The sequence below is a fragment of the Saccostrea cucullata genome, unplaced genomic scaffold (assembly GCF_032062105.1).
Source record: "Saccostrea cucullata isolate Sc308-1 unplaced genomic scaffold, CSIRO_AGI_Scuc_v1 ctg1432, whole genome shotgun sequence".
NCBI lineage: Eukaryota > Metazoa > Mollusca > Bivalvia > Ostreida > Ostreidae > Saccostrea > Saccostrea cuccullata.
In genome coordinates this window covers 250717-273487 of record NW_026929305.1, presented here as the reverse complement: position 1 = coordinate 273487, position 22771 = coordinate 250717, and the positions used below count along the sequence as shown (strand labels likewise).

The following is a 22771-nucleotide window of genomic DNA, read 5'->3' as shown; positions in this document are numbered from 1 at the left end:
GTTAAATCGTTTGTACAATTTATTGAATCGTTTGTACAATTTATTAAATTGTTTATACAATTTTTTAAAATAGTTTGTACGATTTTTATAAATCGTTTGAACAATTTAGGAAACCGTTTTTACGATTTAAGAAAACGTTTGTACGATTTAAAAAATTGTTTGTACGATTTAATAAATTGTACAAACGATTTAATAAACTGACTTGTACAAACGATTTAACAAACAAATTGTACAAACGATTAATTAAATTGTACAAACGATTTACTAAATTGTACAAACAATTTATTAAATCGTACAAACGACTTATTAAATCGTACAAACGATTTATTAAATTGTACAAACGATTTATTAAATTTTACAAACAATTTTGTTAAATCGTACAAATTTTTTTTTTAAATCGTTCAAACGATTTAAAAAAAAATTTCTACATTGTTGAAATGGCACGAGTACGCCGTCGTAGAAAACCCTTTTATACATGAATGAAAAAATAGTTGGGGTATAAAGAAATGATAATTTTCCCCTCTCTGGAATATGCAATTTCAAAGATGACTAATTTCAATCTTTGAGAGATTGTTGCGCTTTGTGGACATTTGACCTGAAGCATACATTAATTCTTAATGAAATGTCAAAGAATATTTTGTTATAACTGAATTTTAATTTAGTCACATAATAAACATTTGTCCCCTTTATTCACCCATCTTTGCTTTATTTGAAAATATTGTCCCTAAACAGCAGACAAGTGAATTAAAAATATCCTCAAATACATTAGACTGGACCCCCCCCCCCTTTCCCTTTTTAAAAATCAGGGTCAGAAAATGAGCTACGGTTGCTAAATATTTGTAACTTTGTATTAATAAATCACTTCAATCAATATTTCTTCTAAAAAAGTAACTTCAAAACATTACAATTTACTTTAAAAAATTAATGGGTATTTAATTTTGAAAAAAAATTAATCATTCCAATCCATCACTTCAACAACCCCCTCCCACTTGCCCCTTTCAAAATTGATTTTAAATTAAGCATTGGTCTAACTCATCCTTTGATAGGCAACTTTCTACATATACCTTTCATTCATTTGGGACATCCTCCGAACATACGTGGATAAATTTTGATAAATCTTAAATATTTAATATTTTTTTATTGGTCATATCATCATTATACAACATTAATCTTACAGTGTAAATAAATTACTGAGAATGTTCTTCTTTTCAACAGTGAACTTACAAAAATATAAATTACAAAATCCTTTCATCACACTTAAATACAAATATCAGTTTAAAGATGGATTTACCCAAAATAAAGACATTAACAAAACAGCATCAGAGGATTTGCCGAGAGGAAATATGAAGGACTTCCCCCCACTGAAGTTGAACAAGAGATTCTGAGAGATGCATACACTATATTTTAGGCAGGACTTTCACTAGGACTTTGTATCCGAGTTTTCTTTCTTGGTTTAGATCATGATTCGTGATCACTAGCTTTTCTTCCTCATTGTAAAATGGGTTCTAATTCCTTTTTTGCTCCTTAATTTTTCAGTCCTCTAAGGTGCTCCTACAGAATGGGCAGTGACCTTTCTGAAGATACTGGAGTTCAAAGTCATCAGTGTGGAACAACTGACAATAGAACAAATAATCACATTTACTGAATGATAACAACAAAATAATCTCTATGAGAGTGAATAAAAAACTGCTGAATTTTCTTTTTTTTGTAGGTTTCAAAATATTTTTTGGCAGTGTAATGATGATTAAATTAATTAAACTACACTGCATTTCCCATAAAAAATTCTTTAATATAACTTATTATTACACTTGGGACAAAGAGTAATAGTGATCAAATACTGGCAATACATTATACTTTAGGAAATTTGAAAGTTTTGACCTAAGACCTTAGTACTGTAGATCACTTAATTTTCGCGACACCTTATTTTCGCGAGATAGTCATTGACTCTTGATTAGCAAGACAAAATTTTCACGAATTGTGGTTATTACTCTATATAATCATAAGGAATGCTATAATACGCGAGAATTAAATTTTCGCGAGCACACTGTCTCGCGTAATTACGCGAAAATAAAGTTCTCGTGAATAAATAGTGATTTACAGTATGTTTGCTGCATGCAAACCGTGTAATGATTTGACATTTTACACTAAGAAATGTAATATATTACCTTATTACACTTAGGACACTGAGTTATAGTGACATCAGGCAGTAGGGATCTGAAGAACTGGTATCTCAGTGGTTTAGGCCACTTAAGAATGTAAACCTCTGATCTAGATAAAGTTTGTAGAACAGATTTTGTTACAACCACGGGACGGAATTCTGTTTCTTCTTGCTGTAAATAGTAAAATGTAATACAAACTTAATTTCCATTAAATGAATAGAGTGCATAAAACAATACTGAATTTAAAAGACAGAAACAACCCCAAAAAACCTTTACTATCAAATTCCTATTTGCACTATAAATCCCTCTTTACTTACATCAAAGGTCATGAGTTTGGCTGAGAATGGGTCCTCATCCTCAGGTTCATCATCCTGAGCTTGACCTAAACTCAGAGTCTGGGCATCTTAAAGCCAGTCAAGGCAAACTACTACCTCCTACATTAACTCATATATGGGCCAAATTCATCACACTTATACACGGATATAGAAATATATACAAGAGGCCCACGGGCCTTATAGGTCACCTGAGTATATTGTAACAACTTTCAAACAATTAAATTTGGTTCGCGTTTTAAACCAGAGGCCATGAAATTCACAATTCACAATTTTGAAAGAGGCACCATTGCTTATCATAATTATTAACTTAGCATGCTTACTCTATTTACTTAATACCCAGAGGTAGATCAGAGTAACAAAGAGAAAATGCACTTCCACTTTATACCCAGTTGTGCACCTCACCCCAAAGGAACCACTGACCTGGGGCCACATATTTAAAAATTTTGCAAATTTTATCATAAAATGGTTGATTAATACCAAAGAGCAGATTTCAAAGCATTAATTTATTTTCAGACTATGTACCCCCCCCCACCCTTCTGACCCAGGGGGCATAAAAAAAAACTCTTTGCAAGATGCACCTTTCTTTATCATAAATATATATACATGTACTTGGATCATTGGCATAAAACCAAGAAGCAAAGGAAAATATTTTCAAAGAATTAATGTATTTTTACTTTATAATCAATAGAGCCCCGCCCTAACACCAGAACCCCTAATCCTGGGGCCATAAAATTCACAATTTTGGAAAAGGCACTCTTGCTAATCATAACTATGTACTTACTTAGTTTTTTTAATACCCAGAAGCAGAGAAGAAGATTTTCAAAGAATTAATGCATTTTCACTATATATTCTATAGAGCCCTGCCCTAGCACTAGAACCCCTGACCCTGGGGCCATGAAATTCACAATTTTGGAAAAGGCTCTCTTGCCTATCATAACTATGTACTTAATTAGTTTATTTAATACCCAGAAGTAGAGAAGAAGATTTTCAAAGAATAAATGCATTTTCACTATATAATCAATAGAGCCCCGCCCTAACACCAGAACCCCTGAACCTGGGGCCATGAAATTTATGATTTTGGAAAAGGCTCTCTTACTCATTATAACTATGTGCTTAGTTAGTTTATTTGATATCCAGAAGCAGAGAAGAAGATTTTCAAAGAATAAATGCATTTTCACTATATAATCAATAGAGCCCCGCCCTAACACCAGAACCCCTGAACCTGGGGCCATGAAATTTATGATTTTGGAAAAGGCTCTCTTACTCATTATAACTATGTGCTTAGTTAGTTTATTTGATATCCAGAAGCAGAGAAGAAGATTTTCAAAGAATAAATGCATTTTCACTATATAATCAATAGAGCCCCGCCCTAACACCAGAACCCCTGACCCTGGGGCCATAAAATTCACAAATCTGGAAGAGGCACTCTTGCTCATCATAACTATGTACTCAGTTAGTTTATTTAATACCCAGGAGCAGAGAAGAAGATTTTCAAAGAAATAATGCATTTTCACTATATAATCTATATAGCCCCGTCCTAGCACTAGAACCCCTGACCCTGGGGCCATGAATTTCACAATTTTGGTAGAAGACTCAATGCTCATTACATTCATGCCAACAGTTTGCCTGCTTAATGTTCAGGAGTAAAGAAGAAGATTTTTAAAGATTGCACTAATTTTAGAGGTTTTGGCCCCACCCCTCAGGCCCCAGGGGGGCAGGGATCATGAAATTCACAATTTTTGTTTCCCTTCACCCATAGATACTGTATAGCAAATTTGGTTGACATTGGTTCAGTGGTTTCAGAGAAGAAGCTGAAAATGTTCAAATGTTAACACACGACGCACAACGGACGACTGACGACGACAGACGAAAACGGATAGCAATAGGTCACCTGAGTTACTCAGGTGACCTAAAAATGCAAAAATTATCCTTGGAACAGGAAAACAAATTTAAAATTCTCTCATGAACTTCTCTTGAATTTATCTTTGATATGTAATTCATAAATTTTATTACTCTCAGACAAAAGATCCTGAGCATATCTTGGAACATATCTCTCTAAAACTGCATAAATCTAATGTCAGTTTGACTCAGCATGACTTTATCATTGTGATATTAAGGATACGTCCGATGCGCCCCTCCTTCCAGCCTCGATCCTCTTTCTTCTGTTTGGGTATAGACAGGTCCAGGATCTGTACAGCCTCCTCGTCCGTCAGACTGCTGTCTAACACAAACTCCACCAGCGGCAGCACCTCTGTAAAACAACAGATAAACATGTATTAAGTCTTCATTAAGCAAAGACTATCTTTATTAAATTTTGCATCTTTTTCATCACATTTTAAAAATAAATCTGTCGCGCAGATTTCCGTTTCCCTATTCGCTTATTTTCAATTTCATTTTTTTTCAATTTAACAAAAATATTGCTTTTAAGTGTAAAAGAAATTAAGTTATAAAAAAAAAACCTCACCAAATGAGACAAAAGAGTGGACAAATGGTTGTCTACAGTTGACACAGCAGTTTCCTCCATTGTTCAGAAGAGGGTTTGTGGTGGAACAGCGGTAACACATGGGAAGGAGCTCCTAAATCAAAACAACAACCAAATTCAGATTTAAACAAAAAAAAAAAACTTTCAAATTGAAAATGCATCATACTTATTAACGATACATAAAACATAAAATTAGCCATTGTCCAATTTATACACATGTACAATACCTCGGAGTCTTGGAATGCCTTGGATCGGATCATCACACTACCTAGATCTACAGCCTCCTGGAATCTACTGGGTATCCTCAGTGTCTGTAACTTCTCATAGGCGTAACGAGCCAACTTAAAGGCTCCCAGGTTCTTACTCTGCTTGGCTAATGCATATAGTGTCCCTCTTAACACTCAATTAAGGAATATTCAAAAATGAGCAATTTCTTTACTGATTTCTATAGTTCAAAATGGTTCTAACTGAAAAAATTTCATTCTTTGAAATATTTTTGTTTGCAATGTACCAGAACTGTATGGACTTGTAAATTTCTTCTGAAGTCTGTTTAAGTTATTTTAAATAAGAAGAATTAAATTGAAAGGCATTCATATTTTAAAGTAGCACATGGATCTTTAACCAAAGTTAAATGTACTGTATTAAAACCAAATCAATTAAACGAAGGATACACTTTAGAGATTCCGTGTGGTATTCCACTCTGGATCATATGAAGCAGATATCGAGAAATGTTAAACAGGGCTTCTGGTAGATGTGATGTGAAAGGCTCATCCTGAAACAGACACATTCAATTCAAGTGATTACTAGTACTGACATGAAACAACACATATCATATTGAATGCAAGGACTATGGGATATCAAAAAAACCTATTCATTAAATAATAGTGCAATAATGTACAAAGATTTTTGGGGATCCTGAAAGAGATACCCTTTTCTAAACAAATACATGTGCATGCTTGCAAATTGTATTTCAAGACATTTAAAACAAAGCTACAGAGTTAAATCTAAACTTGCTTCTCTCTAGAATGCTAGACTTACTGTATATCTTTGAATGGAATGGTAGGCGTAATACATGTCAGCCTTCCTCTGATAGTCTTGGAACTTGGCAAACATTTCTTCTCGTTTCTCTGAATCCTCTACAAAAGGAGCCAAGATAAAACTGATGAAATTAAGGTGGAAAAAAGGATGATAATATAGAGTGCAGAGCTCACAATAAATATGATCCCAGTTAAGCTACTTAATTCATGCTCCTGAGCAGTAAAAACATGACAGGTCAAAAAATATTCCGAAGATCAGAAGTTACAAGTTAAACAATAACATAATTTTTGTCAATATTCACACTTCAAGATACCAAGTATTACAATATCATAAACAGTGTAACAACAAAAAAGGATAAGAACACTCAATATACTTTTTTGTACCCCCATTAATTAACATTTTATTAAAAAACAAAAAAAAATTTATATCACAGCAAGCACACAAAGTAAAATCAGACTAAAATTCGTGTTACATGTTATCAGAAAACTAAAACTTAATTAGGTCAGGTTCTGTGCAGGGAGTATATTTGTCATTTTTTCATCGAATCTTTGGGGGTGGGGGTGTTTCTGCATGAATAAAATTTCAACACATGGGTCAACAATAATAAATCTGAATGTCACTCCAATCTTAATTGTGTGGTATAAAATGAAAGGGTGCAAGTTTACAATTATTCATACCACTGTTCTCTGTATAAAGCAGAAATTTAGAAAGATCAGACATATGTACATGTGCAAGAACTAAAACATACAACTCTTCTTCTTAATACTCAATATACATCATACTAAACATAGATTTGTAGCTCTCTAATACATGATATATCAAATTCTTTTTCTCATTTTAAGGGGTATCAACTAAAGCTCTTGTAAATCTTTCATGCTAGTTTCATTTTCCACCAGCTATTAGCATCTTTTTAGCATTTCTAAGCATATACAACCATTTCAATCTCCCAATCATGCTTAGAACTATATCTTTTACAGAATGGCTGACAAATTTGCAAACAATTTTTAACTCGCCATGATAACCGTTCATACTAGCTCAAAAAATTGGAATTCAGCGATATCTATTTCTTGAAACTCCTAAAAATGGACTTTCTGGCTGTTACATAGGTACTGTGGAATCATTTTAATTTGTGGTTGCCAAAATTTGAGGATAACTAAAAATTTAGAGTTTGTGGGAAATATTTTTCAATTTTTAAGAAGCTGAATGTCTTGTTGAAGATTTCAATTACGATTTTTGATGAGACTGTAAATTCTTGAAAATAAAACTTCTGAAAAATACTGACATAAATTCCACAGTAAAAAAGACTGGCACTATAACAAACCCTTGTTTTTCAAAGACTTATAGCTGGACTAGGGACAATGAACTTCTAATTTTTTTTCACATATCAAGAATATTTTAATGTTAGCCATTGAAGCAACAAAATAACCCTGAATACAAATACAAACCATCTTCTTCTTCTGAAAACAGGCAAAAACAACTCAGATTTTCAGAAAGGTAGTTTTATATTATATTACTACAACTGACAAAAATACAAAAAAAACAACGAAAAGCATCATGGAAAAAAATCTTAAGTGATGTTGCTCTTGTTAGGTCACCCACCTCTTGCTATATCCAGACACTGCATGGAGATTTTCCAGAAATATTACCCGGCATCATTGAAGCGACTCTCAATAACAGCATTGTGTGTTAGCTGTTCCAGGACCTTGACTGCCTCCCCCTGCAGACCAGCCTTATGGAATGCTACAAAAAAAGAACATTTCAACTCCCTTCCCTTAAATTTATGTCTCTTGTTAAAAAAAAATCAGACATTTTAACAGAAATAGTTTAGAATATTCACCCTCTTGAGCATCATCAAACTTGTCGTTCTCGGCGAGCCATTGAGCGTACGGTACATAAACCTCCTCCTTGTACTCAGGGTGTTTTTCAGCCAGAGCGAAGGCCTGCCACAGAGATACAGTCATTATTAAAAGGGATATATATTTTAAATTATCACTACTTGTCATAAAACTATCAAGAGCTTGGCCTTGCAGTAGATGTTGACATGCCTTTATTCAAATTACTGTAGATTCCTAAATATACGCGTGTAATTAATTATCGCGTAATTTCGCGAGAAGCGCCACGTGCGAAATAAAATTACTCGCCTTTATTTTTCTGGTGCTGAAATCTATGTAAAATCTCTTGATCAACTGTCCATTCGCAAATTGTTATTCTCGCAATTTGACGGTGAAGAGCCCATTCGCGATAATAAGTACTCGCGAAAAATAAGGAATCTACAGTACACCAAACAGCCAAACAGTGCATACTGCAAGACTTTAGGGGGTAAAATTTTATTTTTAACAAGAAATCAAGTGAAAGTTATTCATACATCTTCCCAGTGTTTGGCCTCTACATGAAGGTTTATGAGGGCTTTAATATCTCCCATTTTACTGTACACTTCAGCAGCGAAGGGGTACTGCTCCATTTTGGTCAAGTGCATGGCGGCTCGACTCAGAGCTTCACGGTCAGCCTTGTCTAGCTTACGGGCCAGGTCTATCATCCTGTAAATAGGTCAATTTTCAAATATATATCATTTTTGTTTTAGTCACAGGAACATTCAGAACTCTACATGATCAAGATAATAAAGAAACAAATCCAAGTTCTTGTTCATAATACCAAAATGGTTTACAAATGCAGAAGCATGCATATATGTCCATGTAAATAAATACATGTATCATTTGGACCAAAACCTTCATTGTAGTTAAAATTAAATCTTACATGTCAGCCCATCCGTGTTCCCCTACAATGTCAATAGCCTTACAGTACTCCCCAGCTGAAATGTACATTTCAGCAGCAGCCTTTGGCTCATTACTGCTCTTGGCCCAGTCAGCCTGCTTAGTAATTAGCATCTTCTTATCCAGAGGGTCTCCAGAGCCAATGTATTCCTGTAAATACAGCTTACTTACTTAATATCTGAATCCTAAATAAACATATTCCAATCGATTCAGTACACCTGGTCAGTGACAAATATCTTGATATTCTAACATCAGTGCTAACTTTTTATTGTAAAATGAGCACATGTTTAATAATTTTATTTAAAATGTAATTTGCAATTTATTATGAAAACATTTTAAGAATTCTGTATATAATGTTGTTTATTAAACCTTGGCTTGGTCAAACATCCTGAGGTCTGTATACATATTCATGGCCTTCTGTTCTCCTCCGGCTTTTTTGTACAGTTTGGCGGCCTCGTTGAATTTCCCTTGGTAACTGTACACATCTCCAAGGAAGATCATGTTGTCATTTTCACCTCTCTTTTTCCTCTCCTGAAATCAAATAAAATTCTTTTTTAAATACTGCTCTAATATTATTATTTTATTCAGATTTATCCATTCTTTTTTACTCTTTTCTCCTCAGTTGAACACACCTAACATTTCCATACACTGTAACCAGAGAAAATACAGACCTCTATGGAGTGGATGAGCTCCAGATAGCGGAGATCCTTGATTCTGATGAAGGCTTTCTTGGCCGTGTCGAAGTCCAACCCCTCAAGAGCCTCATGGGCCAGAACTTCCCAGTCCCCGTCTGTCACCCCTAAACAGGCTACCTTGTAGGCATCCCTAGAAATTAAAGGGTTCAGTGAGCTTATATGCAAGCAATTATAGTAATTCACATGAGAATATTTAAAGTCTTTTGCTTTGTTATCATTTAACTTTTTTAAAGAACATCAATGGTTATGTTAGGAGCAGAATACAATCAGCACACTTTGTTATTACACCAATCAAGATATCCTTTGCAAATACCCTACAAAGGGCTAGTACTTTCTATCATGTTTATTTTGCCCTATTACACTTTCAATTTCTTTCCTTTTGAATTTTCCCATGAACAGTTGTGTTAAAGAAAAGTTAATTGTCCCATTGTTGGAGGCAATATTAGGATGAAATTTACCCAAACACATTACTTGGAAACCATTTTCTTTACAAAAAATAATGTCCCCTACCCCTTTCTATACAAATATCTGGATAGAAATTTCTTATAAACAAGACTTGGCAGTGTGTTGGATGTCTGTACTTACTTGAAGAGTTTCTTTTCTAGGTACTGGTACATGGAGGCTGATTGTGGAACATCCACTGAGGACATGGAGTAGATGTGGAGACAGAAAATCTTAGATCCACTGAAGCCCACCACAAAACCCTGTAAACACAATATACATTGTTAGATCAAAATCTTAGATCCAATGAAACCTATAAAACCCCGTCATAAAAACACACAATGTAAATTTTAATTCTACAGTGTCATATAGAAAATTAGTAAGTAAAGTACAGATTTATGTCAGCCCTACAAACTAAATTATGAATATGCTGTCATCCTTATTCTATTTTATACTGAAACCATCATTCAGTTTAATTAAACCAAAAGGGCCAAGTACATGTTATAGCAAACAAACAATAACAGCAATAATTTCATGAATGTAAATGTACATGCGTGTACAACTGTGTTCACATTTTTTTATGGATGTATCTTTTTTTTCAAGTACATATTAATAAATGTACACTGTGTTAAGTGAAAAAAATCCCATCTAAATCTAAGTTGATATACAGCTGTAACCATGACCATTTTTCACAGCAATACCTTCTATCCCTTAAGAATTTAAAGATATTCAGCTTTGCAAAGAGTGCAGTAAAGAGTGCAGCAACTTGGAACAAGAGGCCCATGGGCAAAAACACTTAGCCAAGCACTCTCCCCCTACCCCTTTACCAGATAAATTTATGTAAAGGAAACACCTTTTTTGGAACCAAAGTAAGTCAAATGATTGAAAAAACACTAATTAGTTTGCAAATAATCAATATGAAATATTTTTCTTAATGGCCCAAGCTTAAACTATACTGAATATGCTCATAGTATACACATATACACTAAATGTAAATAAATACAGACAGTCAGACATATGGACCATTTTAATCAGAAAAGCTCACTTGAGCCTTTGGCTTTGCAGAGCTAAGAACTAATCAAACATGTCAACAAAGTACAAAAAAAAACTGAACAATCATAAATCACTCTTACCTCCTAATAACCAAAGAAAAAAAAAATTAGGATTAAATACAAATTAGTGAATGTAAGATAGTCTTTCTACATAAATTTGTATCATTTCTTTATAAGATTCCACACAAACTCCAAAGTCGACCCTTACTTGAAGCTTCTGAACATGAACTGGGAAATTGCTGGCCTTGATGTTGAGTAACCCATTCCCAGAAAAACAGAGCATGTCTTCATAGTGTGTATTCCAGGCTACACTGTTAGCATTCGGTTCCTGTAGAAAGAAAGCCAAAAATATTAAATCAATAAGTACTACTTATCTATCAACAGATTCATATTAAAACTTAAGTTTTTGAAATACATGAAATTGAAATATTGCATTCATGAAACAATTGAATTTCAAATTTTTCTTATGTTAACAAAATCAATGTCACTAAATTTAGCAAAATACATGTAAATGTACAAAAAAATTGCAGTTAAGGATGTAAACACACCTAGCTAAATAATTCCTGAAAATGATTAATTTTCGTTATTTTTGAAAATTTTACAAACTTTCAACTTTATTTAAAATGCAAAATCATTGTTTAAATGCAGCTTTCGAATCCCAAATAATTAAAATTTTACTTCACTATTTACCTCCCTGTACATTGTATATACAAGGAGAGAAAAATTTTAATGTTGATGTCATACACCAGACCGTTGTGTTTCCAAAAAGCCAGCTTTGTTAGGCATAAATGTCAAATTTCATTGACTTACTCTGCTTTAAGCATTTAACACAAAAACATTGTCATCTTTTTGATATACATATCATCAAAATAATTTTTAAAATTATTTGTTTCAATGAATTTTCAAGGCATAATTGTTAAAATTCAAAATTTTTTTTATACTTCATGTTATCTTGGTAAAAAACTGCAATTAGAGCTATATGCACAGTATATGTATATTCAAAACTTTATCAAAATTCCTGAAAGTATGTCGAAATGAGAAAAAGAGACATTACCCCCTCCCCACAACATAACAGAACCATTACCAAAAGTATATGTATATCAGTACAAGTGTTGAATTAAGATACACATTTTATAAAAAAACAATAGTGCAGGAATATACTTTTGACATAAACAGAACAATATATTAATTACAAATATTCAGGTTGGCCTTTAATGAAAAGGTGGTTAAAGGATGACCTTGTGGAGGTGAATTTTTGAAAGGTCAAGCACCCACCTGACCATTCTTCAGGCCAACCAGAAGAGCCTCGCTGCCCAGCGGGTGATTGGGCGTGACACGTACCTGCCCATTTTTAAACCAATGAGCCCCTCGCGACCTAAATATGACCTTGATGTAAATCGATATATGGACTCCATCAGCCATTCCCGCTCACATGATTCCTTGGAACTTGAGTAGCACTGATTTTTCCTATTCAAATATAGAACAATATGGTACAAAATCCTACATCTATATAAATCAATTAAATGTTAGACACGCTCTGTATGTCTTTGATTTTGACTGCACACTTAGGAACATACTGCATGCTTTCTAAACTGTAACTTTCATATTTTACATCATATAGCAAAAATGGCTGCATGTAGACATAAAATTGCAAAATATCAAACATAAACTTATAATTTCAATTTATATCAAATCTCAACATTTATTTACAAAAAAAAAAAAAAAAATCAAAGCTTGTGATTCTATTTTGCAAATGGTGCTTCAATCAAAATTATGTAGTTATGAGAATATTTAGAAGATGAATTTAAGATAATATTGTATTCAGAATTATAAAATTTATCTACAAGGTTTTTATTTCAGCTTACCTGACAAAGAATGATATTTTGGGAAAACAAACCACAAGGAGATTACACTCAAACTTCTTGTTAATCTTCTCCTTGACTTTGTAACATATCAATTTTACATCGTCCGAGTACAGCTTTTTGTATATAACTATCTTGTCCGGTAGCTGTACCTAAAATGAAAAGTTTTATCTTTCAATGGTTAAAATTTGTACTAACTTATGATTTATTACATTAATTATTTTGTATGAATGAAAGCAAATACTAAATGACTTACTGCTAGTCTGTGTCTATAAATAGCTATCTTCTTAACCAAGTCTCTGCATTTGATCCTCACTGAAATATGGACAATTTTTGTTATGTCCAATAGTACATTTACAGTCTATGTAACAGGGACAAGAAAAAATGATCTATAAAGTATTGAAAGTATTCTATTTAATCACAGCCATACATGTATATCAGTATACTTTTGTTAAAAAAGAATAAAACTTAATACTTCTATGTAATAAACAATTCACAAGAAAATCTTTAATTTATATAACATGAAATGGAAAACACAAAATTAATACCATACTTTATAAATAAATTAGAATTCCTGATTCAAAAAAAAAATAAAATAAAATACCCTGATAAGGTAATGAGAAAAATAACCCAGTAAACCTTAAAATACACGAATCAAATCCATGCAAGAAAAAAGAAAAAGAAAAAAATTTAAAACCAGGAAAATATATGCAACCAAACTAAAAATGTCAGAACCAGAAAACCTGATAGACTTCTGTGGCCTCTATATATTGGGGACTGACAAACTCCCAACTCAGACACAACTTTGTTTTTGGCTTTTGACAGAACTGAGTCTTTATCATAATACATTTCCTGCACAAATCTACAGTTGTGCAAGACTTGATATCCATTCTTTATCAACATTTCCTGCCTCAGGCATTTCACTAAAGGGCAAAAGAAGAATTTCATAAATTATAAAATTTACAGTTTCATAAAATATAAACTTTACAGCACTTGGATTACACAATGTATGCAGTACCCAAGCTATTTAAATTGAAGATATAAATTTATAAATGTATATCTGTAATTTTTCCAAAAGAAATAAAAACTTATCTCGAATTTATAATTGCATAAATATTTTGAATATCGTGGAGGCATTAGCCAAATGCTTAACTAAACAAATAGGTTGACTGAACGGATTTCAATGGGCATAAATGGAGTGTTTTGTGCCTGTAGTTTTTCATACTTATTCACTTCAGGTTCAAGAAAGATAGATTCATGAGAGCTTTTGGACTTAACATTTTTTAGAAAAAAAATTACGTCATTCTACTGATACTAAGTTTATTTTTCTGTAATTTTGCTAGTCATTATAATAAATTTAAAAATACCAAGGCCTTTCATAAATAAAACAGACATAAAACATAGGTAATCAGAGATTACAGAGCTCACCTCAACGAATGTTGTCTTTAAGTAAGGCAAAGTCACACAATTAACCAACAAAAAGTATACATTCCAAAAATGAAAATATTTTTAAAAGCAATTTTGATCTGATACTTTGAAATAGACCTACATAAAAATTTTTAACTACTTCTTCTTCATGAAAATGTAATGAAAATCCAGCATCTGAAGCAAATTTGAGAGTTTTCATCTCTTGATGCAGCATTTGTGCAAGTTTGGTTTATACAATGTTATATAAGCCTTATAGTTTTTGGTAATAGACCTGCAACCATAACTTTTACCTTGTCTATTATCTGAAAAATGTATGTCCAATTCAGCATCCGAAGCAAGTCCATTAGTGTGCATCCTCAGATGTATCATCCACGCAAGTTTGCTCATTATAGGGCTCATAGTTTATTGGAAATGAAACATGCATCAAAACTAACATTTTCACTCATCCACAAAAAGAAGGTCATTTTCAGCATCCGAAGCAAGCCTGGAAGTATGCATCCTTAGATGTATCATCTATGCAAGATTGGTCATTAAAGAACTCATAGTTCCTTGGAAATGAAACCTGCACTAAAAACTTTTAACTATTCACTCAACCGGAAAATGTAGGTCAGATTCAGCATCCGAAGCAAGCCTGTAGTGTGCATCCTTAGATGTATCATCCATGCAAGTTTGGTCAACATAGAGCTTAAAGTTACTTGCAAATGAAACCTGCAAAAAAAACATTAACCTATTCGCTCAACTGGAAAATGTACAAATTCAGCATCCGAAGCAAGCCCGGTAAATTTGCATCCTTAGATGTATCATCCATGCAAGTTTGGTCAACATAGGGCTTATAGTTACTTGGAAATGAAACCTGCACCAAAAACTTTAACCTCAACTGGAAAATGTAGGTCAGATTCAGCAGATCCTTAGATGTATCAACCATGCAAGATTGGTCAACAGAGGGCTTATAGTTACTTGTTAATTGGAAATGAAACCTGCACCAAAAACTTTAACCTGTTTACTCAACTAGAAAATGTAGGTCAGATTCAGCATCCGAAGCAAGCCCGGTAGTATGCATCCTTAGATGTATCATCCATGCAAGTTTGGTCAACATAGGGCTTATAGTTACTTGGAAATGAAACCTGCACCAAAAACTTTTACCTGTTCACTCAACCGGAATATGTAGGTCAGATTCAGCATCCGAAGCAAGCTTGGTAGTGTGCATCCTTAAATGTATCATCCATGCAAGTTTGGTCAACATAGGGCTTATAGTTACTTTGAAATGAAACCCACACCAAAAACTGCACCAAAAATGTTAACCTGCTCCAAAAACATTAACCTGGTACATGTAATTCCTTTGCTGAAATTGCAGCATCTGAAACTTTGTCTGGTACAATAAAACACACTAAAACCATCTTCCATGCATGTCTAATCAGTATAGGACAGTGCAGTACTTAAAGTGAAAACTGCTCCAAAAAACTTAACCTTAACCTGGGACGCCGACGCCGACACCGACACCGACGCCGACGCCGATTATATAAATTTAAAAATACCAACTTCGTTGAGGTGAGCTAAAAAGGAAAATTACATTACTACAACATATTAAGAAATAAATTTCATGTGATGATCCCAAAATGACTACAAATCAGAGAAAAGAATACATTTCCAGACAGCCAATGAGAATAAAGCACTATAGGACTATTGACCAATCAGACGTGAGAAGCCTCACCAAGGTAACTGTCCTGACTAAGTGAAAAATTGTGTGTTTTCTCTGCTATTGCCAGAATGGAAAGGACAAGAATTCTAATCAGTAGCTATTCAAAATGTATGTACATCAACCAAAATTCATGAAAAAAATTTATATTCTAAAAATCTAATCATATCACATCAACATGATCAAAATCAACAATAAATCTTCAATTTAAAAAGAATGGATTTAATACATTAATAATTTTCTGTTTTGTGATATACTCTTCATAGTTTTTTGAATTTATTTTATACTAAAATTGTTTTTTTTTTCAGAAATAGAAAACTGATAAGACATTTTATAATATCATACATGTTAACCTGTTGTGATGAAAAATAGGGAGATTCAGACCTCAAAAGCGGTAGCATTGCGCACGTTGTTTTACACTTGGATTTATGACGATATATTGCTTGTAATATATACATGTTTGGTCTTAAATGAAAACTACAAGAATTAATCTTTAATATCAACTGCAAAGAAGTAGACAGAAACACCTTAAGTTTGATATAAATTATACAAATTCAAATATTTTTCATGCTCATCATTTTGCTTTGATTGGCTCTTAACTTAGCCTTTTGAAGAGTGATCTTTGCTGATATAGCCTAGAAGCAATAATTCTGAATGTTTATTCAGTTATCAAACACAACAAATGATGACATAGTTTAATCTACATCTGAAACTAGTTCCCAGTCTAGACGCTCCTATCTTTCGTTAAATATATCGGATTTCCCGCGATGATCGAAAACAAAAGTAGAGATGTGCCTCATGAATTGGTCAAACGAGTGATTTCTATTGACTTTATTGATAAAACTGTGAGCTTCTGTGCTTTTATAGATGATGTCAAACGTTTTCATCCAATTCTAAAATGCTGTATCTTCTTTTTCATGGCAGTAATTTCGACAAAATATATCATAACAAATGTAATCACTGACTTTTGTTCTGTAGTCGTTGTCAAATACGTGCTTGAAATCTATGTACACATCAGTACAAAAAAAGCGTTTGTAAGCTTCCGGGTCAAATTACGTGATATCTTACGAGATTTTATGACGAGTGGCTTCAAAAATGGATACCCAAACAAACCAAAAATACTTTAGACAAAACTTATGTAGAAAAGCGGTAGATTTACGAATAAAATCGGTAGGCGGGAGATGGAGTGAAAAAGCGGTAGACTCCCGCCTAAATCGGTAGAGTTAACATGTATGATAATATATAAGTCAAAAACTTAAAGCCTAGAAAAATATTGTGCATTTTGAGAGATCTCCATATGCATACTTTAAACTTCATTCAAAAAATCTAGTGCTAATCAAGTCCCTCATTCAGCAATCTCTTTCAAAAAGCACAAAGGATAACACAGCACACTGTTCATCTACCATAAAAATCAAATCAACTTAAAGCTGCATATTTACACATTAGGCTACTATTTTGTGTGGGCATATTTACACACTAGGCTACTATTTTTGTGTGACTTCTTACCTTTCTGGTCTGTGATAAGATGCTGGATAATGACATCAGTCATGTTGTCTCTGTAGGCATATCTGTCCTTATACAAACCGTGGACAGTACTGAAAATCAGCTGGTAATAGGCGATAGTCCCATCCTGGCAACCTACAGCCTGAAAGAATAAAAAAAATTAGGTGAAGTTTAACTTCTGTATCTCAAACATTGATATCTCCTATACCATGAATGTGTCTAAGTGATTTGGAATTCCAAACCACTTTTTATTGTTTTACCCTCAATATCTTGAATTTTCGGATTTCTCTGAGTTTTTTCTTGGTTCCATTGAGTTTCAGATAATGATGTTTATATCTGCAGTTAATGTGACTTTTAACAACAGCTTTAAATTCTAATTTTCTTATATTAATATTTTGATCATACAAGAATTAAATTCTTTGACAACTGTTAAATTTTGTTTTTAGTAACAATATTTAATATTTGACACTGGTTTATCAATTATCATTATCATGTCTGAGTTTTGCTGACCACATAGTTTGAGTCTGGGTTTGACCATTAAATTGGATTTTTACTGACCACATAGTTTGAGTCTGGCTTGATTGCTGCTGACCATGTCCATGTAGACTGGTCTCCAATGACCCCCAGTTTGACCCCTTCCTTTGTGTGGAGACAGCACTGTTTGTTGGAGCCTCCCACTACCACATACTCCCCACGGGAAAACCAGCGGACATAGTTAGGGTCATAACCAAGATTTCTGTCTTTTCCAATCTACAAAATTATTATCACATTTGAAAAATCCATACATGTATATAAATACTATTCAAATGAAAATTCTCATAATAAAGTTACAGTAAAACTTGGTTATAATGAAGTCACTGGGACCCATGAAATTACTTCGCTATATCCTAATTCGTTATATCCGTATAAGAAATTTGTGAAATTTATATACTGTAGATTGGTAAATAATCACGATAGTTTTAATTTCGCTATGTTCGCGATTTTTCATTTTTCTGCGATATTAAACCCATCGTGAATTCTATTACTATTTCTTAGATACGTTTAGATGCTTACATAAAATTTGAATTAATTTCCTGCAGCGTGAAATTAAAACCATCACAATTGGTACTTTTTGAGCTATCGTGAAATCTTAACACCGTGGAAATAAAACGATTTAATACAGTAGTTGGCCAACTTGGGGATCCATGATAACTTCACTATATGTGTGAATTCGCAATATCCCTGTTTGTACTAAACAAGTTTTACTGTATGCTTAATTCTAAATCTGATTTTAACAATATTCTTTTCACTATGACATGGTTTGCCACTTCAGTTACTAAATGTATGCTTACCTGTTTCCCAGACAACTGATAGAAACATAACCTTTGACCCCAGTCTGCCACTGCTAGGACATCATAGGATTCGTCTCTGAAAATATTGTATGGCACATTAACTTCACTGACGTTTACTGGTATATCTCAATTGTTTCACTCTCAGTGTTAAAACATACATTTTATGATCAAAATGTACAAGAATTGATACAACTTTTTTTTTCTTATATATATAACATACACTGTATACCCACTCATAAATTTGAATGTGACAGTGATCTATCACTCATTTTATCTAGCATACAAAATGAGTATGTGAAAAAAATATCCCTTTCACCGAAAATCACTACCATTGTAATACATGTACCAAATAACCTGGCCAATCTGTGACTTACTTTTTATTCTTTTGAAATAAATTGATCTCAGACGATCTAAAACAATAGTATGGGACTAAAATATGTATAAGTGTATGAAAGCAAATTACACTGCAAGGTAAGGATTTATCAGTATTCATAAATACTAGTAAAAACCTTGAATTAATGGCTTTTAACAAATATACACCGGATTACACCCACTTAAACATAAAGTATACATTCACTGTTTCTTTTAAAACATATTCTTACACAAAATATATAAGTCTTTAGTTTGACAGGTTGAAGGGACTCCAGTTCAAGAATTAAAGGCTACACTATCATTTTAATTTTACCTTTAAAACAGACCCTGTATTAAAATATTAAAACTTTGGCTATCTTTGTAATGTACCTGCTTGGGTTCCATTGTAAAGACCACACTGGGGAGGTGGCAGCATTAGGTCTCTCTATTTTCACTTTCTCTTCTCCACCCTGTAAATATGAATTGGTTCCATAGAAAATATATAGATAAAGCTACCAGCTTGTGCGAATGTGCATTTACACACTGTATGACTTTTCATGAACTTGCCACAATTCCAGGGATTTATCTAGCTATTTTGTTTTACTACCGTTTTATATGTAAAGAAGAAGCAAGTTCGATCAGTGTTAGAGGCGCGAACACAAAGAAATCACCCCGAAAATTTTTAAATAAATGGAGCAAAATCCTGCATTCTTAGAGCTTCTGAGGGTCATTTGTAGACCTTTACAAAGGCCACAAAAACCACTTTTTAGGCAAAATACTAAATAACACACACAAAAAAAATTAAACCAGGTCAGAACTTTATCTAATTTTTTCTCTAAATATCTATCACAAATCAATTCTGTTTTTCATGTTTCACTACTAACATTGTTTTTGTCGTTACTCCATTTTCAGATTCATAGTGATCTATATAAGCTCCATCTTACTCATCCACACCTTTCTATTTAACTCTGCAATCACTGTATCTTTAAATCATGGACTTGGCACATGTTTACTTCAATATCAAATAAAAGCTTGAATAATATATTCTTTCTTTTAAAAGCGTTTGAATGACTAGGATGGTAAATTAGCTGTAAAACTTCAATTGGACAAAAACGGAAAATTTCAGAACGATGTTTTATATATTCTCTGTTTAATCGGAGAATTTTCTATCTGAAAAAGGGGAATTTTTGCACCTTTAACAAGAGGGGAAAGGTACCGTTTACCGGTAGTAAAAACAGCCTTGATAAATCCCTGAATTCAAATCTAATTCTTCTCTGATAAGTAAGAAGAAGCAAGTTAGACATGTTAGATAACACAAAGAAATCACTGACTATACATAGACTCACCTTATTTCTAATGCTGACTAGTCCATTACACAGTCCCAGAGCTAAGCACTGTCCATCATTTGTCAAGCTATATAACTGACTATAAATAGACTCACCTTATTTCTAATGCTGACCAGTCCATTATACAGTCCCAGAGCCAGGTACTGTCCATCATTTGTCCAGCTACAACAGGTGATTCTGCTGTTGACTTTGTGTTTGGACACATTCTTCTGTTCAGGTGACCATAACCCTAAAAGACATTCATAAGTAAAGAACCAGTAAACAAGAAACGCATTCGCTTTAAATAGTAATACAATGTACAAATATTAGTTAACAATAAATATTAGTTAACAACAATTCTTTTTACATACAAAAACCATTAATGAAAATGAAATAGAGCAATAAAATCAATTTAAAACAAATTCCATGAACATGAAGAATATCAACAAACAAAATTTAACGGAAACATATACCTTTAGCCTTACTCTTTCTTGCCTCATATTCTACAATGGCTTCAGAAAAAATGGATATTTATGAAAGACACTAACTTTCTACTTTATGTTAAAGACCATGTGTCATCATGTAAGCTTGTGTGCTTGATTGTGCTAGCAGAGAAATTTGAAGAAATTGATATTTACCAAAGTCACTGACTGCACAGCTAGCTAATTGGTGGGTAACAGGGTTGTAAGCTAAACACTGTATAGCATCATTGTGTCTGTAAGAAATAAAACCATAATAATTACCTGATGTGTCATAACATTTTAAATTTCTACATTCAGGTCTCAACATCAACCAGTGTTTTCCTTTTATTTCAAAGTAAAGGGTTAGAGATCAGTTGTAAAAGTCTAGGGTATGAGGTTTATGAACAAAATCTCTGTGTACCTTACAACAAATTGTTATTTCAAAGCGGCATTTTTGTCCATTGAAGTGGTCAATTTGGCTGGTTGCCGGTTCTTAGGGAAAACACTGTCAACTCAAATATCCACTTGTTGTCCAAATTCATTGTTTACTTGTCCAACTCGGATAAGATATTAAGAAGTTTGTGGAACATTATTTTCAAGAATGAGGTTGTTCAAAATAATTTTTGGCATAAAAAGTTTTAATTAATGAAAGGAAAATGATCAAAAATATATTTTTCTTATTTGTTTGTTGTTAAACTTACGTATACTTTAAAATTCCTTCTAATTTACTCGTCCAAATGATGACACTTTTGTCCGCTGCCCCTGAGGCGAATCTCTTGCCATCCTTGGCATAACAAACGCAATATACAGTGTCTTTGTGGCCTTTCAATGGCTGAATTAGTGTACCATCGTTTGTGTCATAGACCAATACTCTGTTTCCCGCAGCAACAATAAGCTGACTTCCATCAGGTTTGAAACAAAGATCCCAGATACTGTAAAGAAGTTCACATGTTAACTGAATAAATACTGTAACAGTAAAAGTTCTTGAAAATAAGTACTGGGAACCACATCCAAATTCTCTCTTTTTAAATGAAAAACAACCGTTTCGTTGCTCGTTTCTGATATTTCTTTAATCAGTTAAAATTAGAGAAAATTCGAACAATCAAAAAAGGTTTCTAAGGTAAACAATATTTGAATTTATCTATAGACTATATTTCACACAGTTTTAGATTCTAAATATAATTTTACCATTGGTCAACTTTATCTCTGTCGTGTACTTTATCAACCCAGGTTGGTACCGCACGCATCGCTTTGGTTATCTCATGAAAAACTCTTAGCAAGAAAGTTTTTCTGCAACAATTCAGCTATGGAATTCAGCGCACTGCGCAAGTCAATTGAAACCGGAAGTAGAAATTTTCTATTTTAGAAAATGCTGTTGTGCACACCTGCCGTTTCCGCAGAGAACACAATGCATTACAGAAACAAACATTTCATATAATGTTAATTCAATGTCAAATATTTCATATTTGGTATAACTGGAAAAAGCATTGCACATTTAAACTGGTAATAAAACAAGAAGAAATGCTATAATTTTTAGGATTATTTTAAAAACAAATACCCCCTCCTTTTTCTCCAAAGACAAAGTCCAATATGTATTATGCCCTCAACTTTTTCTTTTTGCAAAATAGTTGAAAATTTTAATAAAATCCCTGTTTTTTATTCCTAAGGTATGTTGAGGTACCTGTTAATTGTCAGTTGTTCAGAGATCATTCCTATTTGCAAATGTATCAGAGACAAATCAATTAAAGGTCTTAAAAAAAATTATGATTCATGTTGCATTTTTTAATTTTGTCTCTAAATGGCATGATGGCAAAATAATAAATTCTAGTGGTATCTTAAAT

At 33.0% G+C, this 22771-nt stretch overlaps 1 protein-coding gene across 1 annotated transcript; it reads right to left on the bottom strand.

Moving 5' to 3' along the window:
* Positions 1 to 1147: 1147 nt before the first annotated feature.
* On the bottom strand, positions 1148 to 22254 carry LOC134280392 (intraflagellar transport protein 122 homolog). Its single transcript, XM_062762801.1, is given in 30 exon segments — positions 1148 to 1613; positions 2166 to 2330; positions 2477 to 2562; positions 4617 to 4745; positions 4959 to 5070; positions 5204 to 5369; positions 5648 to 5748; positions 6015 to 6112; positions 6692 to 6700; positions 7614 to 7754; positions 7852 to 7954; positions 8380 to 8551; positions 8769 to 8935; positions 9155 to 9316; positions 9457 to 9610; positions 10066 to 10184; positions 11182 to 11339; positions 12406 to 12440; positions 12839 to 12987; positions 13092 to 13150; positions 13579 to 13758; positions 17466 to 17604; positions 18021 to 18212; positions 18794 to 18869; positions 19535 to 19614; positions 20586 to 20719; positions 20943 to 20981; positions 21108 to 21184; positions 21632 to 21862; positions 22119 to 22254. Coding segments are annotated over 30 exon segments (3573 nt in total). The 5' UTR covers positions 22178 to 22254; the 3' UTR covers positions 1148 to 1532.
* Positions 22255 to 22771: the final 517 nt, after the last annotated feature.